This window comes from Cervus canadensis, chromosome 8 (assembly GCF_019320065.1).
Source record: "Cervus canadensis isolate Bull #8, Minnesota chromosome 8, ASM1932006v1, whole genome shotgun sequence".
NCBI lineage: Eukaryota > Metazoa > Chordata > Mammalia > Artiodactyla > Cervidae > Cervus > Cervus canadensis.
In genome coordinates, this window is record NC_057393.1 from 6,388,642 (window position 1) to 6,416,416 (window position 27,775).

The following is a 27,775-nucleotide window of genomic DNA, read 5'->3' on the forward strand; positions in this document are numbered from 1 at the left end:
ACCCCCGAAAAATGTTGATTCATTCAGTAAGCTTGTAGGTGATTATATTCTTTTTTTTTCCCCCTTTCATGAAACTCTCAGGAGAGATTACTGAGGCAGATCATTGTAGATGACATTTTTTTGATCATTAAGTTGTGCCTTCCTCCTCCTCAACATGTTTGGCTATTTTCTTCCCCCAGACACATGGAAAGCTTTCAGCTTTTAATGAAGAACTCCTTTCTGGAGCATGTTTTTAGAATATGAGTTTAGTAGCACACATGATGTAATCCCAATTCCCATCTTTGCGTGCAAGATGGTTCTGTGAAAATGAAACCATAAATCCCATCTGAATTCTAGTTGCTGGGTTCTTTAGAGGAAGTATTCTTCTGTTTTCCTTTTTTTTTTTTTTTTTTTTAAGAAACCACAGTTCTTTGTCATCTGAGAAACAGATCCATGGCTGAGAAGCCAGAAATATTGGAAGCATGTTTGTCTTTTTATTTTTTTTCTGGCCAAAGTTTGTCCAGAGGAATGAAGTAATGTTCTGGTGTTCTGGGCTGGGCACATGGAGGAGGTGTCCGTTTTTGCCCTGTACCCAGGACATCTGGGAGACTTCACAACGGAGAACTTACGTCTAGAAGGAAAAAGCTCTCACTCGTTGTTGAGTGCTGTAAGATTGGTCATTGCTGCAATGCTAGCAGAATTTTTTTTTCTTTAATGCACTCCAAGTAAGGATTACATTCCCAGATAGCTGGTGAGCTCGCAGATTTCACAAGTGTAATGAATTACTGCTTTAAATACAACCCAATTCATCACCCAGATCATGGTTTTTAACCAGTTTCACAATTTGAGACTAGTTCCATGGTGGCTCAGATGGTAAAGAATTTGCCTGCAATGCAGGAGACCCAGGTTCGATCCCTGGGTTGGGAAAATTCCTGGAGAAGGGAATGGCAACCCACTCCAATATTCTTGCCTGCAGAATCCCATGGACAGAGGAGCCTGGCATGCTACAGTCCTTGGGGTTGAAAAGAGTCAGACATGACTGAGCTACTAACAGTTTACCTGCTAAAGATCTCTGTTTTTCCTGACCCAGGGTGATATCTCGTCATGTATTTCATTATTTAACTAGATCAGCAAGGTCGTTCACATCACTCTATCTTGAGAATAATGAAATGTCTTTCCCCTGGAGAGAAATCCATCAGTGGCCGTCGTCACTGGTGTCTGTTCTTTGGTCCTTCTTCTCTGAAAGTTCCACGGCATCAGGCCTAAATGCAAAATCCTTCCAGACACACACACAAAAAGAGAAAGAAGCCCAGCTGCTGATCAGGTAGTAAATCATCCAATCATTTAGAGAATAGTTACTGGGAAACAGAAATATTTACATTGGGTATTACAATACTTTTGTTGTGGCTTCTTTTTCTTTCTTCTTCTTCTTTTTTTTTTTTTCTTTTTTAAAACGGAGACAGAAGAATACTTCCTGTAAAGAATGGAGCAACTAGAATTCAGATGGGGTTTATGATTTTATTTTACCATTTTGCGTTTTATGGCCCTTCGTCGTCCTAAGGATTTGTGTCTCTTAAACAGCTCTTTCGTGGCCGTTGGTGCCCACTCTGTGCTGGCAGAAACCTGGGACTCTTCCAGCCCAGGGCAGGAAAGAGGGTGCTCTTGGTGACTAGGGCTCCACACACCCAGGTTCGCTCTCTGAGGCCCTTTTTAAGAAAGGAGAAAGATGCCCATTTCCAAACCCCACCATGTCACTTGTTACAAGCATCAGCAAGAGGGTCTGAACAGTTCTGTGGCGGCTTCAGGGAGCTCAGAAAGTGAGGGTCCTTTTCCTGCCCTGGGTCACTCCTGGCCGCCCTCCCTCGGCGCTGATGGTATGGAAATCTGCAGAACAGAGCTCTCTTTGGGCAAGCAGGAGGGAGCACATTGGATCGAACACACACTGTAAGTTTGGTTCAGTGCAGGTCAGTGTTGAAGCGGGCCCAGCTGGCTGCTCGGCAGGTCTGCCTGGGAGCTGGCGGGCTGGCTTCCGCCAGAACATCCCAAAGCCAAGAACATCCCCTCTTTTGCCCCAGAGCACCAATTAATAAAGTTCCTTGTTGAGCGATGTGGGTGAGGAAAACAGGCTGAACGGCATCCAGCTTTCTGTAGAGCAGCTTCCCAGGTCATCAGACCTGCAGCCTGGCTGGACTTCCAGCCAGGTAACTCCCACAGCCCCTCAAGTATTGGCTGCCCTGTGGGTCCAGGCAGACTGGTCATCTTGCTTCTCAGGTTTAAAGTTGTGTGCCCATCGATTTAAGGGAGTTTTCTTTGGTGGTCCTGAATAATCTGACTAGACTTTTTTTTAAGTTAGAAATTGAGAAAATGCTCTTTGGAAAAAAAGAAATTAAGTATTTTCTTTGTTCCACAGTGTGAAGCAAAGGCCAGATCTGTGCTAGGTGGCAGAACTTTTAAGGGTCAAAGTATCTTCTATCCGTTTTGTTTTGTGTGTGTGTGTTGGGTGGTGGTGGTGGTGGTGGTCTTTGGTTCTTGGTTTTTGAAGCAGGAAGAAATGCTTTCTTATACCCCAAAAGAGCAACAGTTCAGTAATGACTCAATATTTTTTCTGAGTGCCTCCGATGTATTTTTCTCATTCTTGATACTTACATTCCTTCCAAAAGTGTTTTATTGAGAACCTGCTGGGAAGCCTAGCGTGCTGCACGCCACAGGGTCACAAAGAGTCGGACACGACTGAGCAACTGAACAGCGACAGCTGGTTCCGAGCCCAGATCCAGGGCTAAGGGTACAGAGGGGATCAGACAGATGAGTGTTGTTGCCTAAGTCGCCCAGTCGTGTCCGACTCTTTGTGACCCCATGGACTCCTCTTCCCAGACTCCTCTTTCCGTGGAATTTTCCAGCCAAGAATACTGGATTGTGTTGCCATTTCCTTCTCCAGGGAATCTTCCTGACCCCAGGATCGAACCCAGGTCTCCTGCATTGCAGGCGGATTCTTTACCATCTGAGCCAGGATGGATGAGGCCCCTTCCCTAATGGGGGATGCATGCCTCAAACAGGTCACAGAGAAAATAAGCAGTAAATGTGATGAGCAGAGAATGAGAGCAAGATCCTGCCTGGGGTTGGGGGTGGGGAGTACAGAGGAGTCCAGATATAGGAAGGGTCAGGCCAGGAACCCTGCTCCAGAAAGTGCCGCTTAGGATGAGGGCTACTAGTTGCTGGCCAGGCAGAGAAAGAGGGAAGAATGTTCCAGACCAAGGTAAGAAGGAAAGAAGTGAAGTGAGCTGGACCTGGAGGGGTGAGGGGGTGCGGGGGCCAGTCCACGCTATGGAAGTTGAAATTGACTCTGGGTTCTGGAAGAAGTGGCGTCTGTGGTTTTAAGTGACGGAGTGATGTGGTCTGATTTTTTTGTTTTCAAAAACCTGACACTCTGGCTCACTTTGGCCAATACTGGATGGGAGCGGGGTAGGAGTGAAAGCAGGAGGCTGGCATACAGGCCCTCCCAGAAGGGCAGATGAGGGAGACGGTGACGGACCAGGGAGATGGGAGGTACGGTGGATGGAAGCTGACAGGTTTAGTAAAAACAATCGCTCATGTTCTTTGAGAACATGTTTATACGTGTTTAAAATATACTATCTTCACAGAAACCCTATGAGAAGATCCTATTATCCCTGTTTTATTTTATTTATTTTTTTGGCCACACTGCACAGCATGCAAGACCTTAGTTCCCTAACCAGGGGTCAAACCTGTCCCTCCTCCAGTGGAAGCACGGAGTCTTAACCACTGGAGCACCAGGGCAGTCCCTCTTCCCTTTTTAGATGAGGAAACGGCAGTACAACCAAGTCAAACTTTATGCCCAAGGTCACCAGAGAAGAAAATGGTGGCGCAAGATTTGCTCTCAACCACTATGGTCATCCTGCTGTCAGAGATGTATTTTGAAGGTAGATTTGTCTGCTGTCAATTTTTTTATTACTTGGAAATATATCAGCCGAAGTTTGTCCTAAGATATTGGCTGAAAGCCTTTTGGGAGCAGGAACTGGCCCAGAGTCTGGAGCCTCAAAACTGATTAAGGAAGACCCCACACCAGCCCTTTAGTCCTGAGCCCCGCGGGGGACTCTTCTCAGCTTCAGCCGCCTGGTGCCCTCCATTCAGTTATTCAGTTGGGTGAAAGCTTTCCTTCAAATGGCCAACCAAGAATTTTCCTGGAGGAAAGGGCAGCCTTTATGTCTACATACAAGCGATGGCTCCGGGCTGGGTGTAAGGTATGTCAGCATCTAACAACCTCAGTCTCTTGCCACTAGTAGCTCCGTGACCCTGGACAAATGTCTTAACACCTCCGAGCCTCAGTTTCTACATCCGTGAAGTAGCCAGGATGTCAACCTCACACTGTTCTTGTAAACGTTGCTGAAGCACTGGTTGTGACAGTGTCTCTGCACATTGTAGACCATATGGGAGTTGGCGAGTAGCAGCTCATAAATGCCACCGTCGTTTAGGGAAAGAGGGGCAGTTAGGAAATGAGTAAAGTTGGCTTGGCTTCTGATGTCAAATCTACTTGATTATTTTTCAAGTGATAGCGCCAGTAATCAACATAAATGGGCTCGATTCTCCATTCACCTGCGCTACTGAAATCTCCATCCACCTCTCTATGGACTAGTATCAACCTTCACCACACCAGTACACATAAGTCACCACACTTAGGCAACGATTTTTCCTCAAACTAGAGGTGAACAGAACCCTGATTCAGATCATTGCTAACTGCTTCTTCCCATTCCAACCCCATGGCAATAAATGGGAAATGGAAAGACCCACCTGATCCAAGCTATAATTTCTCTCTAATTGCTTTCAAAGTCAAGTATTGGCATATTAAATATAGTGTCCATTTAAGAGGAGATGAGCAGAAAGGGCAAATGTAAGATGAAGGAAAAGGAGAAATTGTGTTAAGTGTAGGGAAGAGCTTGGATGGTGAAGTTGGACTACCTTCGTGGTAGTAACTGAGCCACCATAGATAAGTCACTTAACCTCTCTGAGCCCAGGTTCCTCATCTCAAAGCAGGCACCTACCAACTACAGCTGTTGTCAAAGTTAAATAAAACAATGCCTATAAAGGGCTTTTGCTTCGTAAGCATTCAATCAAATACAAGCTTCTGCGGCTGCCGTTACAGCCAACTGGTATTTTTCAAAAGGAAGAAGCAAATTCTTAAGCTTAAAAAGAACGGCTGTTTTACCTATGTTGGCAGTGATGTTGAAGAGTGAAATGGAAGCTAATCTATAGAATCTATTCTCACAGTCCTTTCTGAGAGAAGTGGATGTGGGGCTTTATTTACCTGTGAAAATAATCGTTTACTTAATTTTCAACTTTTCCTGTTTTACAGTCCTATATTTCTAAAAAGCGTGTTAAATCTCATACTATGCAGACCGTCTTATCACATCAAGAGCAGCCTAAAACAGGGAATTCCATGGTGGTCCAGTGGTTAAGGCACAGCACTTTCACTTGCCATGGCCCCAGGTTCAATCCCTGGTCAGGGAACTAATATCTCGCAAGCTAGATGGTGTAGCAAAAAAAAAAAAAAACAGTTGTAAGCCCACAGTCCAAAGGCTTCTGAACTGCAGGTGGTCATTTAAAAGGGGGAAAAGCAGCCCAAAGCTTTAGGCCCACGTAAATGCCAGCTGTGGAGCTGTAACGACAAGAACCCACCATTTTTCACCTGCTTTCATGTTCCAGCTGGAAAACACAGTTGGCAAATCAGTCCTGCTGTTCTTAAAGAGATTTCTACTGAGTCCACAACTGTCCACTGTGGCACATGTGATTTGTTCACTTCATAAATGGAGAGGGTCATCTGAGTAGTCGTAAATATCATGGACAGCAACGTGAATACAGCATCAGTGCCACAGGATTGGATCCAAAATTCTGTGTACTTGTGACTTAAAATGAGAAGCAGTATATTATGAAATTATTTTGCAGAAAGTCTAATTGTCCCCTACAGTTTCTAAAATGCTGTATCAACAGTTTTATTTATTATCATTTGTGAAACTAAATGAGAGAGCTGGAGAGAGGAAACTTTTCTTTTTTAATTCCAGGGAAAAAAAATTGTTTTGATCATTTTGAGTCTCTTAGCAAATGAAAAATAACAAAAGAAAACCTAATATAAATGCTTCATTGTTCATACAGATGTACAGTTCTAAATCGTTAGGATCCCAAATGCCAAAATTGTAACCAAAAATAATTTGACGTTTATAGCTAAATTGAATTGAGTGCTAAATGAAACAGGATAAGCCCCATTTAGCACTGTGGAAAACATGATTTCAGAAAAAGAGAGAATATAATTTGCTGCTGCTTGTTTTTCGGGCTTTCAGAATCATGTCTTCCTGGCAAGGCAGTGTTGGCCAGTGGGTAGGATGAGGGTGGCTTTGGAGCCACACAGAGTCAAGTTCAGACTCTACAGGCAAGGCTGTGTGGCTTTGGACAAGTCGTTTACGCTCTGTGAGTGTTTTCCTCTTCCTTGTTAGGCAGTTGATAGTGGTCCCTATACCACCAACTCTCTACCAAGGAAAGGAAGAATGTGCACTTGACAAGCAGGTGGCCTGGTACCCGATGCGCGGTGAGCCAACCAACAGCAGAGTTGGGGGGAGACGTACAAGCTGATGGAGATAACAGGGCATGGATGATGGTGGTGGTGGTACCTTGCTGCAGCCCCAAGTCAAGGAGCCAGAGCACATGTTATTTAACGGCTTATGGTAACTCTTTCCATAAGGAAAGCAAAAATCATAAATATGTACAAAGCTTACATTCTGAAAGAAATTCAGGCAAAGCTCAGGTGTGGTAAATACCAGGTCTCTGATTCTTTCTTTTACTTTCCGTTTCCTCCTATTACTTCTTACTTCAATGCACTGTCTTGAAGTGCATTGGTTCAGTGGTCTGATTTTGCCATAAAATCATCCAGAGGGAACTTCCCTGGTGGTCCAGTGGTTACGGCTCCAGGCTGCCAGTGAAGGGGCACAGGTTCAGTCCCTACTCGGGGAACTAAGATCCCATATGCCAAAGGATTTTTTTAAAAGTTTTTTTAAAAATCATCCATAAGATCTAATGACACCAGCCTGGAGCCCCATGATTCCAGTCCATCTAGATAGACTGTTCACTAAAAACCAGAGCAAGTTCTTCCAGGGTATAGAAGAATCCAGAATCCTATCAGGGTACACACTGGCTTTTTTCCGCAATCTCTTCTCTGTATTTACTTCAGCTCTGGTTGAGGAATAGGTAATTTTTCAATAAAAGATATTCTTTTTAGTAACTCGGAAAACCCCGATCATGAGTTTTAATTATGATTTTTATTGTACGATGTGTTTTGTTAACGCTCCAAGCCATGTGAAAGTCTTTGGAGCTGTATTTCCAAATTCTCATAAAAGAAAACCATTACCCGAATTTATATATGAATGATTTTGTAATTTGTGGAATAATAACTTGCCGTGGAGTAAATCTTTAGGAGAAAACTGGGATGAATCTTTTGAATACCAAATGGGTTTCACTAGGAAGATCACTGAAGCCTCACTTCCTTGCAGAAAGTGACTGAAGTGCCTTCTGGTGTTCATTGACAAACAAGCGCTGTCTTATGATGCTTTGGCTTGAATATGCTGCATAGAATAATTAAACCCACAAAACATTCTCATCGTCTTCAAAGAAATAACAGGAAAAAGATGACATGTCATCAATGAGATTTTCATATTCAGAGTAATTGATGCCAATCTCTAAGCTTTCATTTCCCTGTTTCTGTCATTTAAGCAGTTCTAACGTTGATGTCAAGTTGTCAGGATGGGTCTTGATCACCTGACAGCGTTTGGAACTCTTGAAATAACAAGAAAGGGAATGTGATCATTCCCACCCCGCATGCCACCTCCATTATCAGTGATAACAATTTCGAACCAAAAAAAAAAAAAAGACGTTTCTTTTACTGATCCAATTAGTTTGACTACATTCTATCCAAACTGGGCTGCTTTTCTGTGATCAGTTCAGTTTAGTCACTCAGTCGTGTCTGACTCTTTGCAACCCCATGGACTGCAGCACGCCAGGCTTCCCTGTCCATCACCAACTCCCAGAGCTTGCCCAAACTCATGTCCATTGAGTCAGTGATGCCATCCAACCATCTCATCCTCTGTCTTCCCCTTCTCCTGCCTTCACTCTTTCCCAGCATCAGTGTCTTTTCCAATGGGTCAGTTCTTTGCATATTTTCTGTGATAGTGATTCTGTTTGTGCCCTCTATTTATTGATTACGCTTCTGCATTATATTGGACTTCCCTGGTGGTTCAGTGGTAAAGAACCCACCTGCAAATGCAGGAGACCTGGGTTCAATCCCTGGGTTGGGTAGATCCCCTAGAGGAAGAAATGGCAACCCACTCGAGTATTCTTGGCATTCATGGGATTCTGGCAAATCCCATGGACAGAGGAGCCTGGTGGGTTACAATCCATGGGGTCGCAAAAGAATTGGACATGACTTAAACAACTGAACAAAAACTACAAGGCATTATGCTAGGCTTCGGAATGTAGTTTTTGTCCCTTAGCACAATATGCGAGAGGACAAGTCAATAGGAAACAGAATAGAACAGGGAAAATCCTGCAACAGAATGCAGTCCTCACTCCAAAGGTGGGGGCTACAGAAAGAGCACCCCTCGCAGAGGGAAAAGTGAGCAGGTGTTTCTTCCTGTTTTCCTATGCTTTGGGGAATAAACTGTGTCATTTTGGTGAAATCCATCTCATTTAAACGATAAAACTAAATTATATAATGGTCAATTTTAGAGTAGGGGCATTTCAATATTGATTCCCAAGAAAGCAATTTGGGAGTAATGGTTTTTATTTCAATACAGAAATCATTTCAGAAATGCAACAAATTTTAAAAGGAGGTATGTATAAAATCATTATGTAGCTACAATATCACATTTTACTATAAATTCTAAATGATCATTTTTCAGCCCTATCCGCCACCAAAGACTCTGACATCAGAAAATACTCAGCTGGAAAGGGTGAGATTTTACTTGTTCTCTTATAAAGCAAGCGTGTGCTGACTGAGGGTCTGCATCTCCGTCTTCACTCCAAGCCACTTCCTACACCTTAGGGTCTCAGAGTCAGCTGCTAGCTGGAAGATACAGGAGACAGACCTCAGGCCCCTTGCACTCACCACGAGCCTCAAGGCTGAGTTCATCCTCTTGTTTTCCTCCCTTGGGATTCACCCATCTCAGCTGACAACTGAGGTTCCTAATTCTGCCTGTCTCCTGGATTTCCCACCCCTAAGTCTCCTGTCCTGGTCTGGCCCCTCTTTGTTCAGAGACTCCCACCAGTCTCTTAATTAACCTTCCTCTGCCTGTTGGTCTCTTCCCCCTCAGAGTCTTACTTAAACGACAGTCAGAGTGGCCTTTAGCTCCAAAGCTTGTATCTGCTCAGATCTCTGCCACATTTAATGGTTCCTTAGTGCATGGCGGGGGGCTTCCCAGGGGGCATTAGCGGTAAAGAACCCGCCTACCAATGCAGGAGACATAAGAGATGCAGGTTCAATCCCTGGGTGGGGAAGATCCCCTGGAGGAGAGCATGGCAACTCACTCCAGTATTCTTGCCTAGAGAATCCCCATGGACAGAGGAGCCTGGTGGGCTATAGTACACGGGGTCGCAAAGAGTCAGACAGGACTGAAGTGACTTAGCACGCATGCATGCGTTGCATGGCATGAAGTCAGTGACACTTGTTCCCAACCTGCTGATCTGAACAACAGCACATCTCCTTACCCCAAACTGCACCTCAACAACTTGGGATCCCATGGAGTCTTACCCTCCTGTACCCATCCCCCACTACCATGCTGTTTACTTACCCTCCAGGCCTCCCTGCCTTTGAGGATGCAGTAACTTTATCTGGAATATTCTCTTTACATCCTTCCTTACTTCCCACCTCACTAACCCCTCTCAACGTGACTCCCCCATCTTCCGCGACTTACTTGGGTACCACCTCCCCCTAGGTTAGAAGCCTTTCCTTGAACTCCCACAGTGCTTTGGGTGTATCTCTATCACGGGGCTCTGACCACTCTTTGGGTCTGTCCTCCACCCAATGGTGAGCTCTTGGGGTCTTAGACCCAATGTCCAGCACAATAAATGTTGGTTAAGTGAGCAAATATTGAGGTACCACTTGTAACAACAAAACAAATGGAAAACGGCAAAATCAATTCCTGGCATTTTATTTTCTGGTGTAGAGAGGAACAGAATGCCTCGTTAGATCAGCTAATCTAATAAGCAGAGAAAAAGAACGTTCTCATGAAATTATGCATTCACCTTCTCTCTCCATTTGCTGACATACAGAATCTATTTAATTGGATTTTCTCCTCGGGGAAATCTAAGGGACACGGGTGCATTGCTATCACATTTCCAATATGGCCGTTGTCCATCCACTTCCCTCGGCTTTCTCCAGGGACGTTTGACTTCCAGCCCCTTTTAAATTAAACATACCTCTCAGAAAGCTTCACCTGAGTGACTTCCGGGTTTCTTCCATGGCCCCTTGGTGGGTCATGGTACCTAAGAGGGATGAGAGTCAGGTGTTACTGGGGTTGGGGGGGGTGGGTGTGTGTGTTCTGAGTCGCTTCAGTCATGTCCGGCTCTTGATGACCCCATGGACTATAGCCCGCCAGGCTCCTCTCCAGGGAATTTTCCAGGCAAGAATACTGGAGTGGGTTGCCATGCCCTCCTCCAGGGGATCTTCACAAACCAGGAATCGAACCCTCATCTCTTATGTCTCCTGCATTAGTAGGCAGATTGTTTACCACTAGGGCCACCTGGGAGGGGACGACCTCAGACAGAAAGAGAACGTGCCTTCAGCGTTGCCCTCAGATCCAGTCATCCACACGTCCGTCCCCGCTTCCACCCATCCGTTATTCTGCTCAGCGTGTGTTCAGCCAGCACTTGGCACAGCGTGTGCGGCAGGTGCTGGGCAATTCTCTCTTGACCAGCTAGGAAAAGCAGTGCCACACGGTGGTTAAGAGGGCAGGTTCCGAAGCAGAAGCGCCTGGATGCTGCCCTGTGCAGTGTGACCTTGGGCAGGTCAGCTAAGCTCCCTGTCTCGTGGCCTCCTTGTTTAAATTGGGATAAAAATAGCACCTAAGGGCTTCCCTGGTGGCTCAGACTGTAAAGCGTCTGCCCGCAATGCGGGAGACCTGGGTTCGATCCCTGGGTCGGGAAGATCCCCTGGAGAAGGAAATGGCAACCCACTCCAGTACTGTTGCCTGGAAAATTCCATGGCTGGGGGAGCCTGGTGGGCTATAGTCCATGGGGTCGCAAAGAGTCGGACACGACTGAGCAACTTCACTGGTTCACTGGTTCACGTAAAGGGCTTAGCACAGTGCCTGGGCTGGAGGTGGGGCCACAGAGAGCAAAGAGCCTTCTGGTGGCTTAAATTCTTGAGGGAATATAGGAAAATAAATGAACAGATGAATCAACAAGATAGGAAAGTGAAGGAGTTCTGTGACGTGGGGAATGTGGGTGGTGGAGCCTACTCTAGGTAAGGTGACCTGGGAAAGGCCATCTGTGAAGATGGTTAAGCTCATGCCTGTAGGATGGAAAGCAGCCGGCCCCACAAAGAGCCAGGTGGAGAGTGTTCCAGGTGCATGGCAGAGGAAACGCGAGGGCCCTAAGTGGAAGAGGGTACGGAGTGTTCTAGAAGGAGGCAGAAGGCATGCTGGCTGGGGGAGAGTGAGCCGTAGGGAAGACAGGCGTGATGCACTGGGAAGGGGAGGATTTGAGTGGCTGGCAGGTCATGGAAAGCTTTGGGATTGCACCCCAGGTGGGTGGGGAGCCACTCAAGGGTTCCCCTCAGGGCAGTGCCGTGACCTCCCCCGCAAAGTGGGACCAGGACCCTGTCACTGCCCTGGGCGCTTCACAACCTGGGGGCTGGGGGCTGGACCGTCTGGCCCTGAGGCAATGTCAGAGCAGAGAGGGGTGGGTTCTGATACACGGTGTGTGGGCCACCAGTTCCCAGGCCCAGAGGATGAGCCTCAGCCTCGGCGGCCAGGCCGTCTGGCTTCTCTCCCGTCTCATGTCCTTGTCCCTTATGGGAAACTGAGGCTGGAGAAAGCGCTGGGTTTTCTGAGCTCTCCGTGCCCAGGCTGTTGCAGGAGAGTCCGAGGCTCTATTCTCCCTGGGCTTCGCCTGGGAAGACGCGATATTCACAGTGGTGTCGGTGTGTCCAAGCTGCAAGCCCATGTTCCCCTTTCAGACTACTCAAAAAGAGGTATGTCTCTCAGTGTCTTAGCTATAGGCGGACATGCTCAGACCATCCCCATTTCCCCCTCTGTCAATACAAGGAGGCACAGGAGAGGACTTAGGAACCTGCTACACTCAAAATGTGATGTGTTTCTGTTTAAGTGGCATTTGGACCCAATGAAAAATAGTGAATCACGCGTCTTTGTATTACTAGACTAAGTCACATTTTAAAACCTCATCATTCACTTTACTGTTGTTAAACCCCTGCATTCTTCTTATCCACCAGTTTGCTGACTGTAGTTGACACAAAACTCATTTTCGCCAATCCCCAGCTTTCCAGACGGATTTTCTGTATTTTTCATCCATGAAGGGAATGATCTCCTTGGACATCCATCTTTCAGTTAGAAAGCCTTGAAATTCTCTCTTTGCTCTACAAATTCTTCCTCTCTGTGTTACTCTTCTTAGCATTAGGTATTCATATACCTTGATTTGTCCAAAAGGTGATGGTGGTGGTTTAGTTGCAGAGTCGTATCCGACCCTTTGCAACTCCAGGCCCCTCTGTCCATGGGCTTTCCTAGGCAAGAATACTGGAGTGGGTTGCCATTTCCTTCTCCAGGGGATCTTCCAGACCCAGGGATCGAACCTGCATCTCCTATGTCTCAGGTGGATTCTTTACCACTGAGCCACCTGGGAAGCCCTTGTCCAAAAAGAGGCCATCCAGCCTTGTTGGAAACAGAATTACCCAATTATGAATGACAGGTGCATACCGCAAAATGATTATTGAACGGTAAAGCATATAAGTCATAATAACATGCTTCTATTATATTAAATTTTTCTTTTTCTCCTTTTTCTGCTGTCGTGAAGCTGACCAAGCCCCCTCCATCACCAAGACCTCTAGGCTGTTACAGGTCCCATCTCAGATGGGCGAAAGCTCTGTCCTTGCTGACACCTGTGCTCTAGGCACCGGCCACCCGCCCCTCTGCTCTGTCCCTTTAGATGGTCCCTCCTCTCTCTGCTTCCCTTTAGAACTACCTTCAGGAAAGTTTCTGTGACCTCCCCAGCCCCCACGCCCTGGGCCCACGCCCCCCCCAACCCCCAGCTGCCCCATCAAGGTCACCAACCTCCCACCCATCCCTGGAACTCTGACCACATGAAGGAAGACCACCAGCTCCTTCTCCAGACTCCCATCGCCTCCCCGTCCCTCTCCTTCCTCTGCCCCTGACCCTCCAGGCGGGGCTGCAGGCAGCGATCCCACCCCGGGGGTCCTGTGACAGCTCAGAGGAGGATGCTGAGAAGACGCAGATTTGAGACCAGAGGCCAGAAGGGAGGTTAGGCTCCTCCACCAGGGCTGATCTCCTCCTGAGCAGAGGGAAGAGTTAGGGTGCGGAGCGTGCACGAGCTTTGTCAGTGAGTGTGAGCAACGGTCGGCGTTTTCTATTCCTAGCACGTTCTTCTCGAAGGCTCACTGTTAAGTAGAGCACAACTCTGACCCACTGTGATGGTCCAGCTGATTTAAACCAGGCATGTCCTAAAGAGATCGAAACCCGCGTAAAAGTGGGAGAGGATTCTCAATTCTGGACTTGGCTGGAGAGAGTCTGAAGAGATCTGACTTTGCAAGGAAACTCTGTCTCTCATCTGTTACATTTGCAGCACTGCAGCTTTGATTTCTCCCATATTGATCAGGGCAGGCTTCCCTGGTGGCTCAGTGGAAAGAATCTGTCTGCCAATGCAGGAGACACGGGTTCAGTGTCTAGGTTGGGAAGATCCCCTGGAGAAGGAAATGGCAACCCACTCCGTATTCTTGCCTAGAGAATCCTGTGGACAGAGGAGCCTCGTGGGCTACAGTCCATGGGGTCACAAAAGAGTCGGATATGAGTTAGCTACTAAACAACAGCAATGACAATCAGGACTTTGGTTGTAAAGCCCAACTGGAACCAGCTGAAGCAAAAGACAGGGGTTGATTGAGGAGAAGGGGAGGCCAGGTGGACACCCGAGGCACCTGGAAGACCACTTTTTGTCCCGTGTCACAGCTGATGACGGCTGGGTGTTCCCGGGGCCGTGTCCGCCTGCACCCAGGGTCCAGGCTGGAAGAAGCCTTGAGTGCATCTGTGTGAAGCTCTGAGAGCAAAGAGGAAAGTCTGCTTCTCCAGAGTCCCCAGCTCCAGGCAGGCTGCAGGGAAGACTACAGATGTGTTCGCTTGGGTCCCAGGTTCATCACAGGGCTGCGGGTGGAGTGACCCCTGAAGAGCTGAGCGGTGTGACATGCATTCCCTGGATGGGAGGCTGGACAGCATCGTCACCATGTCCTCACCTCCTCAGAGTCCAGTGTTTCAAACACTCTCCACTCATGAGAAGGCAGAAGGAGAAGGGGGCGGCAGAGGATGAGATGGTTGGTTGGCGTCACTGACTCATTGGACATGAGTTTGAGCAGACTCTGGGAGGCAGTGAAGGACAGGGAAGACTCAGTTCAGTTCAGTCGCTCAGTCGTGTCCGACTCTTTGCGACCCCAGGGACTGTAGCACACTAGGCTTCCCTGTCCATCACCAGCTGCAGTTGGAGTTGGACATGACATAACAACCGCACAACACTCATTACTGCCCAGACTGATAAAATGCAGAGGTGTTTAGAGCTTTTGCCTGCCTCCCACCAACCTGACTACCCGGATTCCAGACCCTTGGGGCTCCTGGCCTTGCCGACCTCTGCCTGGAACCCCCTTCTCCCCCCAGCCCAGTTTTGCCGGGCAGACTCCTCCTCCGCTCTCTGTAAAGCCTTCCCTTTTCCCTGTGCCCCACCTACTGTGCGTCTGTTGAGCCAGGAAGACTGTTCCTGCCTCTGTGACAGCCCTCCCCTCCCTGCACTGTGTTCTGTCTGTCGCCTCCCCGGGCAGTGTACCCAGCACATAGTAGGTGCCCAGGAAATACTCGTTGTGGTGATGTCGAGAAGGACAGAATGAGCATATGACAGAAGAAAGCACAGAATAGTTTAAAACCTAAGCAAACTCAGGCTTTGCTGCCGTCAGTGGAGGTCTAGTAGATCACAGGCCATTTTAGTTAGAGGGTTTTGCTCCTCTACCAACTCATCCTAGAAATTCAGTATTTCAGTATGACCAAGGTCATTTCCCTGCCCCCCACCCACCCACCTACAGAACTCTTTCCAACATTTCATCATTGTTTGAAACACTTCTTTGACATTTTAATATTGATAGCTGGCTCCCTCACCTGTGGGAGAATTAGGGGGCCAATATTGTGGATCCAAAATTATGTTTCCTACGGGGAGCTTAGCTGCTGATTCTAGATAGCAGGGCCATATGACTTCCAGAAGGATGGGCCTCTTCTGAATTTCTGTCAACTATAATGACTACTGCTGTATGTTATATATGTAAGTTATTAAGAGAGTAAATCCTAAGAATTTTCATCACACACACAAAATCCACATGTGCTGTTCATAAAAGAGTGTTTCCTGTGTGTGTGCACTTGTGTGCGTGTGCACGTGTGCACACACACCTGCCTATGTTGGAGGCCTGAGATGGGAGGGGTGAGGAGGGCACCACGGGCAAGACAGGGGCTGCTGTTCAGAGCGCATGCTGAGTCTGCTTCTGGCTCTCCTCTGGATAACCTGAATAGGTTGAAAGCCCAAGAGAGCCTCATGGGTTCATCTGTACAATGAGGAGGGAGTTGGACCCTTGCTGCCATCCAGCCTAGATATTCACGAGCAACGTGTCAATGTGAATCTACACCCACATTTATGTGGTTTTTATTTTTCCACAGAGGTCTCATCGCCAGCAGTTTCACGGAAACCCACTATCTGCAAGATGGCACGGACATCTCTCTCATCCGAAATTACACAGTAAGTCCTGCTTGGACCGCCATGATATTATGCAATCAGATCTGTGCTTAAGCTCTGTAGCTGTTTTATCCTGACCAAAGTCACATGCCCAGATCCTTCCATTAGACCCCAGAAGAACTTGGGCATCGCTTACTGTTTGGCCATTCCATTGTAACTCCAGAAAAACTTGACTTTGGCCAGGTATGTGCCAGGGCAGTCCTTGAAGGTACGGCTTTATTGCAGGCTGACATTGAATCCATCTGCTAATAACGATGGGATGCTAAGCCAGGCAAAGCCTTCCTGGAAACTGAGCCCAAATGAGAGTTTATTCAGAAAGCTGTCATCCCCAAGCTGAACTTGGCAGCGTTAAACTTGCAAGACCCTTAAAAAATTTCAAAGGAAAACTGACTCTGCTTAACCTGTCATAAATGTAGCCACCATATCGCTATGATGCTGTATCTTGGTTATTCGTGGAATGTGACATTTATCGGCTCTTGGCTTTCCTAATATCTGAAGTTTTCTGTGTAACTTAGGGTGTTAATTTTGTTTATTCCTGTAACAAACATCCATTGTGCTCAGCCCCAGATGTGAATGTGGGCATTAAAGAGAGTTGTTGCCCTCTGAAGGCTGATGGTTACTTGTTTTTAAAGAGCTGTGGGTGTTTGTTTTAAAAAGAATAATTTTAGGGCTCCCTTGGTGGCTCAGATGGTAAAGAGTCTGCCTGCAATGCAGGAGACCTGGGTTCCATCCCTGGATCGAGACGATCCCCTGGAGGAGGAAATGGCAACCCGCTCCAGTATTCTTGCCTGGAGAATTCCATGGACAGAGGAACCTGGTGAGCTGCCGTCCCTAGGGTCACAGAGTCAGACACGACTGAGTGATTCACACACACACACACACTCACACAAACTGAAAGGCTTTCCATCATAGGCAGAAAACTCTCCCTTCTCTGCATTATGCCAACACTTTCCTTTATCATGTGTTTGGCACTTCCAAACTGTTACCTTCAGATTTCCAGGAGTGAACTGATGCCCAAAGAAAGCACCTGAAAATCTTGGGTAAAAAATAAGCATTTAAGAATTTTTATTAATGCCTGAGCAAGCTTGAGAGAGCCAGATAAATCTCTGGGAATGAGGGGAGTTTGGGGGAAATTGGATACAGGTGTATGTGTGGTTAAATCTCTTTGCTGTCCATCTGAAACTATCACAACATTATTAATCAGCTGTACTCGAGTGGAAAATAAAAAGTTTTTAAAAAATAAAAGAAATAAAAACGAAACAAAGCAGGGATGTAAGCTCAGAGCACTGGGCTGGTAAACTGAGGTCAATACCCCAACAGGCCATTCAGAAGAGAGAAGACCTAGAGAGAAGACCCGATGCTTCAGTGCTTGGGGATTGGAATAAGAGAAGTGGGCGTCTGCAATTGAAAGTCAAAGTGTCAGTCCCTCAGTCGTGTCGGACTCTTTGCAACCCCATGGACTGTAGCCTGCCATGGCTTTTTTCCAGGCAAGAAAACTGGAGGGAGTTGCCATTTCCTCCCCCAGGGAATCTTCCCGACCCAGGGATCGAACTCACATCTCCTCTGTCGCCTGCATTGCAAGTGGATTCTTTAGCCACTGAGCCATCAGAGAAGCCGTGGAGAATCCCACAAAAGCTAGGCCCCCAGAGAAGTGCTTCCTCTGTGAAAAAAAAAAGGACTAGGAAAACCCCAGTCCAGAGAAGGGGAAACAGAGAGAATTGTCTCCAGGTGTCCTGGAGTGAACAACGATTTCATAAAAAATAGAGAAAGTGAAAGCCCAGCTGGCCTCATAAAGTGTACATTTGAAAGAGGGTGGACTGGTGCCCAAATTTCTAAAACCAGCATAGGGGCGGGGCTCCTGTTCAGTGTACTGACCTCAAAGGTGGTCCCAGGTCAGCTGTGTGGGATCCCCTGGGGCCAAGCTGAAGCCAACTGACAATAGTTCTCTAGGGACATTTCTGTGACCAACCTAGACAGAGTATTAAAAAGCAAAGACATTACTTTGCCGACAAAGGTCTGTCTAGTCAAAGCTATAGGTTTTTCCAGTAGTCATGTATGGATGTGAGAGTTGGACGATGAAGAAAGCTGAGCACTGAAGAACTGATGCTTTTGAACTGTGGCGTTGGAGAAGACTCTTGAGAGTCCCTTGGACTGCAAGGAGATCCAACAAGTCAAATCCTCAAGGAAATCAGTCCTGAATATTCATTAGAAGGACTGATACTAAAGTTGAAGTTCCAATACTTTGGCCACCTGATGCAAAGAACTGACTCATTGGAAAAGACCCTGATGCTGGGAAAGATTGAAGGCGGGAGGAGAAGGGGATGACAGAGGATGGGACGGTTGGATGGCATCACCGACTCAATGGACATGAGTTTGAGCAAGCTCTGAGAGTTGGTGATGGACAGGGAGGCCTGGCGTGCTGCAGTCCATGGGGTCGTAAAGAGTTGAACATGACTGAGCGACTGAACTGAACCAAGGGATATTTCTCCAGTCAGATTACGTAAGGTTCCCATGTCAAAAACAAAAAGGAAGAAGAATATTATTAAAGATAACCCAAAGTCAAAACGACGGCACACACAATTAGCAAAATCCAGCATAAGTGACAAGGGAAAGGAGAGAATTAGCACCTTCAGGAATGCGAGATAATAGAAAAGTTGGAGAAAAGTCTGAAATATTTTAAAGAGAACAGAACAGGTCCAGTAAAAATTCCAGAGTGAAAACATGGGGGAGGGGGAAGAAAACTAAAGATGCACCAGCAATGCGCTCCCCCCTGCTTAAGATGGGTAATTGGTTTCTCAGTGGCATCCTGAAGGAGAAGTTGTTGGCTTTAGAAGGCAGAGGGCACAGTGAACACAGGTTTGTCCCTGCTGAGTTTGTGGTGGGATGGTCAAGTGAAAGTGTTCAGTGGGGAGATAGGTGTATGAGCCTGGAATCCAAGATAAGAATGGGGACCGCAGAAGAGGGCCCATCTCGGAAATAAGTAATTTCTGGTGCACTGGCTTCACGTGGGGGGGCAAATGGCAACCCACTCCGGTATTCTTGCCTGGAAAATCCCAGGACAGAGGAGCCTGGTGGCTACGGTCCATGGAGTCACAGAGAGTCGGACGCAGCTGAGCAATGGAGCATGCACAAGCATGCATTCACCTTTCTTTGTCTCTCTTTCTCTCTTTTTGTCACCTAAGACGATGTCATTTAAAATATGCTTTTAGAGTTAACATGAAGGCTTTCCTTACAGAGTAAATTGTTGTTCCAAATAGAAGCAGAAAAAAAGAGATTCTAGAAATACTTGACAATAGGCTGCTGCTGCTGCTAAGTCACTTCAGTCGTGTCCAACTCTGTGCGACCCCATAGACGGCAGCCCACCAGGCTCCTCCATCCCTGGGGTTCTCCAGGCAAGAACACTGGAGTGGGTTGCCATTTCCTTCTCCAATGCGTGAAAGTGAAAAGTGAAAGTGAAGTCGCTCAGTCGTGTCCGACTCTTAGCGACCCCATGGACTGCAGCCCACCAGGCTCCTCCGTCCATGGGATTTTCCAGGCAAGAGTACTGGAGTGGGGTGCTATTGCCTTCTCCGGACAATAGGCTAGAGTGCTCCAAATCTCACTGGTAGATGATGGTGAAAGTGCTGGTCGAATACAGACCATCCTCCGGCTGTAAGATATGCTTCCAAGGTAATTTTCATAGTTTCTTGTTTTGTATCTCCAGCTCCTGACTCATTCCCTATTCTCAGGCATTTTTTGGCCTTTTTATCTCTTTTGGGGAAAAATGTGCTAGGAGAGAAGAACAAATAGGGGACTTGATAAACAAGGGTCCAGCCACTGCCGGGGTGTATGAAACTTGGCTTGCTGATGACTGTAAATCCAGGCATCTCAGAAAGCACCCTGGACCGAAGGTGCTGGAATGTAGATAGCGGTTGTCTCTGTCTGGTGGACACTCTGTTGTTTTCTATTTGCTGTGACTGTTGTGTATAGTGGGTGGGGAAAGGGAGTTCCTTTCTCCTCCTCCTCGTCTTTTCACAAGGTAACTGTGCAGACAGGCAAACACCTCCCCCCTGCATTTAACCCCTCACTTTTCCCCATGGAAGCATCTTCTCAGGGCAAGGAGGGCAGGAGCGGGCAGGCCCTGGCAAACTCTGGTCCCTGCTGACTGGGGCGAGGGTAGGGTCCCTGCCTTGGAATGGCCAGGAGGCCAGCCCTACTGTCTTCCCTCAGCTAAGGGTGGGTAAGCCTGGCCCATCTCTCTAAGGAATATTCCAAGCAATGGTCTTCTGCAGCCCCAGCCTCCCCAAGATGGGTCCCCCCAGTCTTGGCTAGCAAGAACAGGTAGGGAGATGAGGGGAGATGAGGCTTTAGAGATAGAAGGAAGGCTCACTTCTGCCCTGACCTAAGTTGTGTCCTTTGATGGAATGCAGTAGAAACCACCCTTTCAGAGGTAGGCAGCCTCATAATGTGGTACACAAGTGGTAAAGAATCTGCCTTCCAATGCAAGAGACGCAAGAGATGCGGGTTCAATCCCTGGGTCAGGAAGATCCCCTGGAGAAGGAAATGGCGACCCACTCCAGTATTCTTGCCTGGAGAATCCCATGGACAGAGGTGCCTGATGAGCTACAGTCCATGGGGTCGCAAAGAGTCGGACACAGCTGAGCATGCACACACACACACTCACACACATATACTTGCACACACACGTGCACACACACACAAATTCATAGTGTATTTTGATCTGCAGTGGACTCTTTGAATCTGTATACAATAGGAGAAGCAGCTGGAGGCTGGGTGAAATGGCACATCCGAACCTCCAGAAACAATAAGCATATGTTGCTTTTATAATTACAAAAACAATGACTTTTCCCTTTGTCCAACAGCCGGCTTCCCCCACTTCTTGGAGTACTGTTCTGAGCTGTCAGCCACGTTGCTGTAAAGATGAGTGAACTGTTTCATTTACCTAAAGAAAACCCTCAGCCCTCGACAGCCTGTCCTTCCAGCAGAAACACTTTCAGGGAGCTCATAGCTTCCTATTGTCTTTCGTGGGGAGGGGGAAAGAGAGGGATGCAGTTTTGGGGATTTTGTTTCTATTGAATCAGGCTGGAAAACAAGAAGAAATATGCTGACTCACCCCACTTTCCCCCCAAGTCAGCACACAGCGAAGTTCACTAAATTTAAAATTACATATAAAATAAGAACCACTTTTTGGCTAGCAGCTTTCTTTCTTAAATTTAATCTCTCAACAATCAGTATAAGCTGGTTGACAGGCAGACTAGTGGCTGATTTTAATTTTGGAATTGGTCCCTTGTCTTTTCTGTCTCTGTTGTTCAGACAAGACAGAATATCTGTGGCTCAAGCCTTTGCTGCCCACATCTAAGGAAAGATTGTGTCCTACATTATCTCTTTTAATAAAGCCAGTGGGAGACAATGCACGTGACATTTATGCTGTTTACACCCCAAAAGTCAGCGCTGGGGAAGGCCAGAATGGGCCTCCAGAAAGTCTCCTACATGTTGTCAGCACTTTGGTCCAAACACATCCTTCTGTTCTGTGTGTGTTAACAAAGCACCTTCCCAGTGCCAGGCCCCATGACTGCCACAGAGAATAAAAACAGACAAGAAGACCCACACGGGGTTAGAGGGTGGAGACTGACATAATTCCAAGAATCATGGGCTGAATTAATAAAATCTGTGCCGAGTGCACTGAAGGTCAGGCTAAGGGGCTTAATCTAGTCTAAGGAATCATGAAAGGCTTCGTGGAAGAAGGAACATGTCAACCAAGATCTGAAGGTTGAGGAAGCATGATCCAGGGGATAGGGAAGGGAAGGACATTCCTGGCTGATACCAAGTTTTACCTGGAGATGGGGAATTGCCTGTATTTTGACAGGGGCCATGATAGGTAGGACTTCAAGGCCGAGGGGACAGTCTAGTTGTCATAGAGGAAGATGGGGAAGCTATTGAAAGGTGTCAACCCAGGGGTTGTCATAACCAGGGATAGGTTTTGGAAGACCGCAGTGGCTGCAGTGTGAAGGTCATCAGAAGGGCAGGAGCAGAGATTTGGCAAGGTCAGGCAGCTGGCTCTCATGGATGAGCCCAGAGCCAGGGTAGGAGGAGATGGCTGCTGAGGTCAGGGGCATGAAGATGGGGAGAAGGAAAAAGATCTGAGCTTCTGCACCTGAGCAATACTCAGAAGGGCTCCATTTGTTGTATACGTTTCTCATGGGAAAAATCTATGAAACCACTTGCTATACAAGACGTCCAAAGGAGACCATCAGTGTTAACTGAGGTGGAACCATCAGACAGGCATGAAATCCCGTATTTTGATCCAAAGTATTGTTTGAGGGACATCCATTCACTTCCATGGCAAATGTTTCCCATCAAAAGGAGTAGAATCTTCCACCATTGGCTTGGAAGTGGGTATGAGGGAGTCAGCCACTTTTCATCTCAGCTAGAGACCATCTGAAGAGGGTGAAAGATGATTCTGGGGGTAGGAGGAAAGGCAGAGACCATTTCCATCTCATAAGGAAATGAGCTAGGCTCATTATCAAATTCTTTTAAAAATGCTTTAAAATGGAATGAGTTTCCCCACCAGGAGTGTACTCTCCACACATCTAATTCATCAGCTCTTCCAGGCTTGCCTGTCTTCTCGCTGACTGAGGCCCCAGGTGCCCCCCCTCCCCTCAGGTCATCACCATGTCCCATGGTGGTCTCCACCTTCTCAGCCGTCTTATCCCCCCTCCCTGATCCACTGACACTGCAGCAGCTACAGCCCAGCTCCTCACTTCTCAACTGGAAGATGTCCTGGCCACCTGAAATTTCTCCCTGCTTTTCATCTCTCCTACATGTATTCCAGCCACCACTGCTGCCTACGTGAGCCCTCTAGAACATCCTTCTATTTATGCCATCCCCTGTTTCACTCGTATTTTGATCCTCCCAGATCATCGATAGCTTCCTCGATGCCTCCCCGGTCCTCAAGTCCAAAGTTCTGAGACCAGTCTTCCCATGGGAATCCCATGATGGTGACATGCCCTACCTTTTCATACATGAATTTGCTCATTCATTCACACACACACTCACTCAACAACAAGTGTTCTTGAATGCCCACAGTGCCATGGACTAAGCACCAACACTATGCCAGGCATTGTGCCAAGGGCTTTATATGTCCTTGGTTGTTTGACACTCCCAATATGTTATTTTTATACCCAGCTGAATAATCTGAGACACAGAGGGCTTCAGTAGGCAGACCAAGCCCCTAGCTAGTAAGGATTCAAATTCACACAGCCTGAGTCTAGAATCTGAGCTCCTAACTACTATGATGCAAACACAGGGGTCTGTTGTATCTCCCTGGCCGTGGTGCTTCTGTCATGGACTTCAGTCTATAAAACTAGTGAGGCAGCTTCAGGAGCGGGCTGGTGTTTGCTGTGAAGAGAGAGACCTGGCACATGGATCTGAGGGAGGGGAGAGGATGCTCTGCTCGCCTGCTGTCCTGGGATACGGGGAGGGGCCAGGAGCCCTGTGGGAATTTGCTGAGCGCCTTGCTCTGAAGCCCACGGGAACTGAAGAAGGCCCAGTGCCCCACAGCACTGTGCAGGAGGGAGGGAACATGGTCCCCATCCTCGAGGAACATGCCATCTGACCACAGGTGACACGATGAATCCGTGACAAAGATGCTTTAGGAGCCAGGCAGTGGCAGACCAAATCTGTGTGGAATGTGCAGTGCATCCCCACCAGCACCCCAGGTGTGCTGACTCTCCTTCTCTAAAGGTATCAGGAGAGGGGGATTTGGGACAGCCTTCAGTCTGCAAGCAGTGGGTATAGAGGTTGGGATTGCAGGCAGGGAGGCAGGCTGCCTGGCTGAAATCTCAGCCCGAGCTTTGAACCAGCCAGGAATGTGAGCATGAACCAGATACAAGCCAGGCTTCCAGAGGAGCGAGCCCATGGTAGCCACTGCTCCGCTTTGATGATGGACTCACAACCTCTCTTAACCCCCCCGGACCATCTGTTCTTCTGAGGTCCTTCAGGTGTCAGGATGATGGAAGGAGAGAGGGAGCTGTGGGCAAGAAAGGGGCCCATGAGCTGTGCCTGGAGCTGGAGGCACACTGTGCCTCTGCAGTAGTGTGTCTGCATGAGGGGGCCCCTGGCCTCAGCTCCTCTGCGCCGTCTCCTGCCACGCCCCTCCGACTCCTGTTCATCCATCCACACAAAGTTCTGCATGACTGCCAAGAAGGTTGGGAGCTGGGAGTTAGGAGCTAGTGCGGGAGTGTGAGAAAATCGCGCCCTCTGCTTTCTCAGGGGTCAGCTTCTCCTGCACGTGTTCATTCATTCATTCAGCAAAATGACGCTGAGCCCCTGGGGTCCAGCACAGAGGGAACTAGACCGGCAGAGCCCAGCGCTTAAAGCATAATGGGTTTAAGTACATGTTGTCATATCCCAGATCGGTGACGGTGACACACATTTCACAGATTGATTTGATCCCTAAGACCCTGGACAGCAAGTGTCAATCCCATTTCACAAATTAGAAATGGAGGCGGCGTCTCAAACCATAAGACTTCCGACTCCAGGTCGATTCAGCGTTCTCACTATTGCCGACTCACTGTTTCCAGGCTGAGTTTGCAGGGTGGTCTCAAAGATTGTGAACACAATTTTGTAAGCTGCATTCTCTAGTGCTGAATTCCAGCACCACACAGTAATGTGATGGCCCCTGAGGTTTGTCCTTCCTAGTCTTTTAAATGGTCATGGTACTTGCTAGAGTTGGGGGCAGAGATGGTTTACAGCTGGGAGCAACGATTATTATATCTGAGGGCAGAGATGGTTTAAGATGGGGCAGACATGGTCCAGAGAGCATGGGTGTGCTGACTTCTCAACAATCTGTCCAACACACTCTCAGGGGAAGGCACGCATGCTAAGTCACTTCAGTCGTGTCCAACTCTTGGGACATCATGGACTGTAGCCTGCCAGGCTCCTCTGTCCAAGGGATTCTCCAGGCAAGAACACTGGAGCAAGTTGGCATGTCCTCCTCCAGGGACTTCCCTACCCAGGGATCAAACCTGCATGTCTTACGTCTCCTGCATCAACAGGCGGGTTCTTTACCACTAGCGACACCTGGGAATCTCCAAGGGAAGCTTCCAGGGGAAAGCATTCGCCACGTCAGAAACACACAGGGCTGCAAGGTCACTTTTTCTTTGCTCGAATGCACTATCACCTTGTTTTAGTCTCAAGCAAACACTTGGTTTGTGGAGGCCTGAAGGTCTGTACAAGGGAGGAAAGACTGGACCACAGTGGAGCAACCTGTGCACACACAGACACGCCCGTGTGCATACACACTCACTCACTGTCACGGCCCTCCCATCTGCAGATCTTTCTGAGTTTGGAAATGACTTGACTTTCCTCAGATTCCCTAAGTGATGTGGGGATGAGACTCTGCTGTGCTTGAGAAAGCATTCCATCCAGGTTTTAGGGGATTTTAGGGGATCGGTTTTCTTCATGAGGGCACATGTTCATAGCAGCAAGACATGGAGGGAAGCTGTCTGGCCTGGGGTTGAGAGGCTTGGTTTTTTTGTCCCTCTTCTGCCGTGAACCAGCTCTGTGACATGAGACAGTTATTTAACCTGTAAGGGCCTCGGTTTCCACATCTGTTCAGGGAAGGTTGACCTTTAAGAGCCAGAAGTTCCCTCCCAGCTAGAATATGGTGTGATCCAAATGCTAAATCGAGACAGTTTGTCACATTGCATGCCGCGGGGGAGGCCCTACCCTGTTCCCAAGGAAAAGAACGTTGCAAATAATTTTTGCTCAGCTTACTGCTTAATGGCATTTGTTTGCTCACAGGTCCTTTTTAATCACAACGTCAGCCCACTTTTGTTAGCAATTTAGCAGATAAAATTCCTTTCTCGCTAGTCCGCTGAGAGTTGGGTAACAGAATTTTTATTTTACTTCCCATACGACATAGAGTTGAGGGCTACTATTTTCAAGCTCAGGGGTTCTTATTCCATATTCCTCCTCCCCGCTATTTTATTTGATTGATAGTATTAAACAGAAGGAGAATTTATTTTACTGGAGGGGGGAAATGCATTAGGTTAAGTAATAAGTATATAAAATACATGGTTAGAGGTTTTATAGAGGAAAAGATGTAATTTTGTGGTTATGCATGTTTGGGACTATTTTCTGTGTTATGTTTTGTTGGTAGAAAGAGAATGTATGGGATCAGCAGAACTAGGCCAAGACGACTATGCAAACAGGATGATGTCTTGTTCTTAGAGACATGAGTGTGATAGAAAGAAAGAGACACACAGTTTGACTCTCTGGAGGCAACTGAATGGCAAGTTTGCAGGGGTAATTGTGATCGACTGAACCAGCAGGCCCGGGGGCACCTACAAAGCATGACGGATGCCTGTGTCCCTCACGGGTGTGTCCACATCCAGGTCCAACAGGTCATGTGTTTGCAAATCTACAAGACCTGGCTGGTTCCTGCCTCTTGGCATCAGTCCAAGGGAGGCAACCTGGTGCTCGGATATGGGGATGCACACTCACCTGGAGGCCTTGCTGAGTGGACACTACTGGCCCCCGTGTGATGCTGCCTGAACTTTCCCCTCCACCTGGGAAATGCCAAAGGGCATAAAGCCCTCCAAAGGGAGAGGAACGGACATCTCCTCCACTCCCCAGAGCCGAATTCCCCAACCAATTATGTGTCACCTAGTGTGATGAGTCTGTTTTTCTGGTTGGTCAATTTATCTCTATGATGACTTACTGTTGTTTAGTTGCTAAGCCATGTCTGACTCTTGGGAACCCATGGGCCATAGCCCACCAGGCTCCTCTGTCCATGGGATTTCCCAGGCAAGGATACTGGACTGGGTGTTTCCTTCTCCAGGAGAATCTTCCCGACCCAGGGATCGAACCCAGGTCTCCTGCATTGACAGGCAGGTTCTTTACCAACATGCCGCCAGGGAAGCCCCGTATGATGACTTGCTACCTTATAAATATGTAATCACATTTGCTTAAACATTTAGTTAATCATGTTTTAAAAAAAGAAATTCATAAGATTGTAACTGTCACAGAGGATCTGGAATTTGGAGTTCTAGTAAAAGTCAACAGTGAGAGACGGACTTGCTAGATGACTGTCTGAAGGTGAACAGAAAGTCATGTTAGAGCTAGAAATGAGGTGTTAACTCTGGCGCTGACCAAGAGTTGGAGTTGTTAAGGGCCAGTGTAGAAGAGCGGGGATACACTCCCTCTTTGATAAGCAGTGCTTCATCCTCGTTGTTGAACTGGAAATTAATTTTATACTAATTTGTTCTCAGCTCATGCTTTAATGAGCTTATATTTCTGGGTATTTAATTTGAAAGTACATTTGATAAGTAATCTATTAAAAAGTAAATTGAGACTGAGGATAAATGAGTTTGAGATTTCAGAGGTCAGTCATTATAGACTATTGTCACCAATTGGGTTTTAATTTTTTAACTAATACTTGATTTCTGATCGCAGTATTTCACAGTCCTCTAAAAGGGAGCAAATGATTTCAAGCACAGGACCCTCAACAAGAGTAGGTGAAAACTGAGTGATGCTGCTTCCCCAGACAGCCTAAACTGTAACACCAGCTGGGTCACTTCACCTTCTGAGTCGTCTCAGCTCCCACCTGCCTGCTGGGTTCCAGGACTGAACCCCGCAACCCTGTGCAGAGGAGACCACTCCTCCCTGATGCCCTGGGGCACTGCAATCCAGTTGCACAACCTCCCCATGTTTATAGAATTGTTATGACTCCCAA

General features: G+C 47.5%; 1 protein-coding gene across 1 annotated transcript in view; it reads left to right on the plus strand.

Moving 5' to 3' along the window:
* Positions 1-15,924: 15,924 nt before the first annotated feature.
* The window catches only part of ADAM12 (ADAM metallopeptidase domain 12), a 143,727-nt gene continuing 131,876 nt past the window's right edge, over positions 15,925-27,775 (plus strand). Inside the window, exon 1 of the mRNA XM_043475108.1 lies at positions 15,925-16,041. Coding sequence (XP_043331043.1) covers positions 15,940-16,041 — 102 coding nt within the window. The 5' untranslated portion in view covers positions 15,925-15,939. The remainder of the gene's footprint in view (positions 16,042-27,775) is intronic.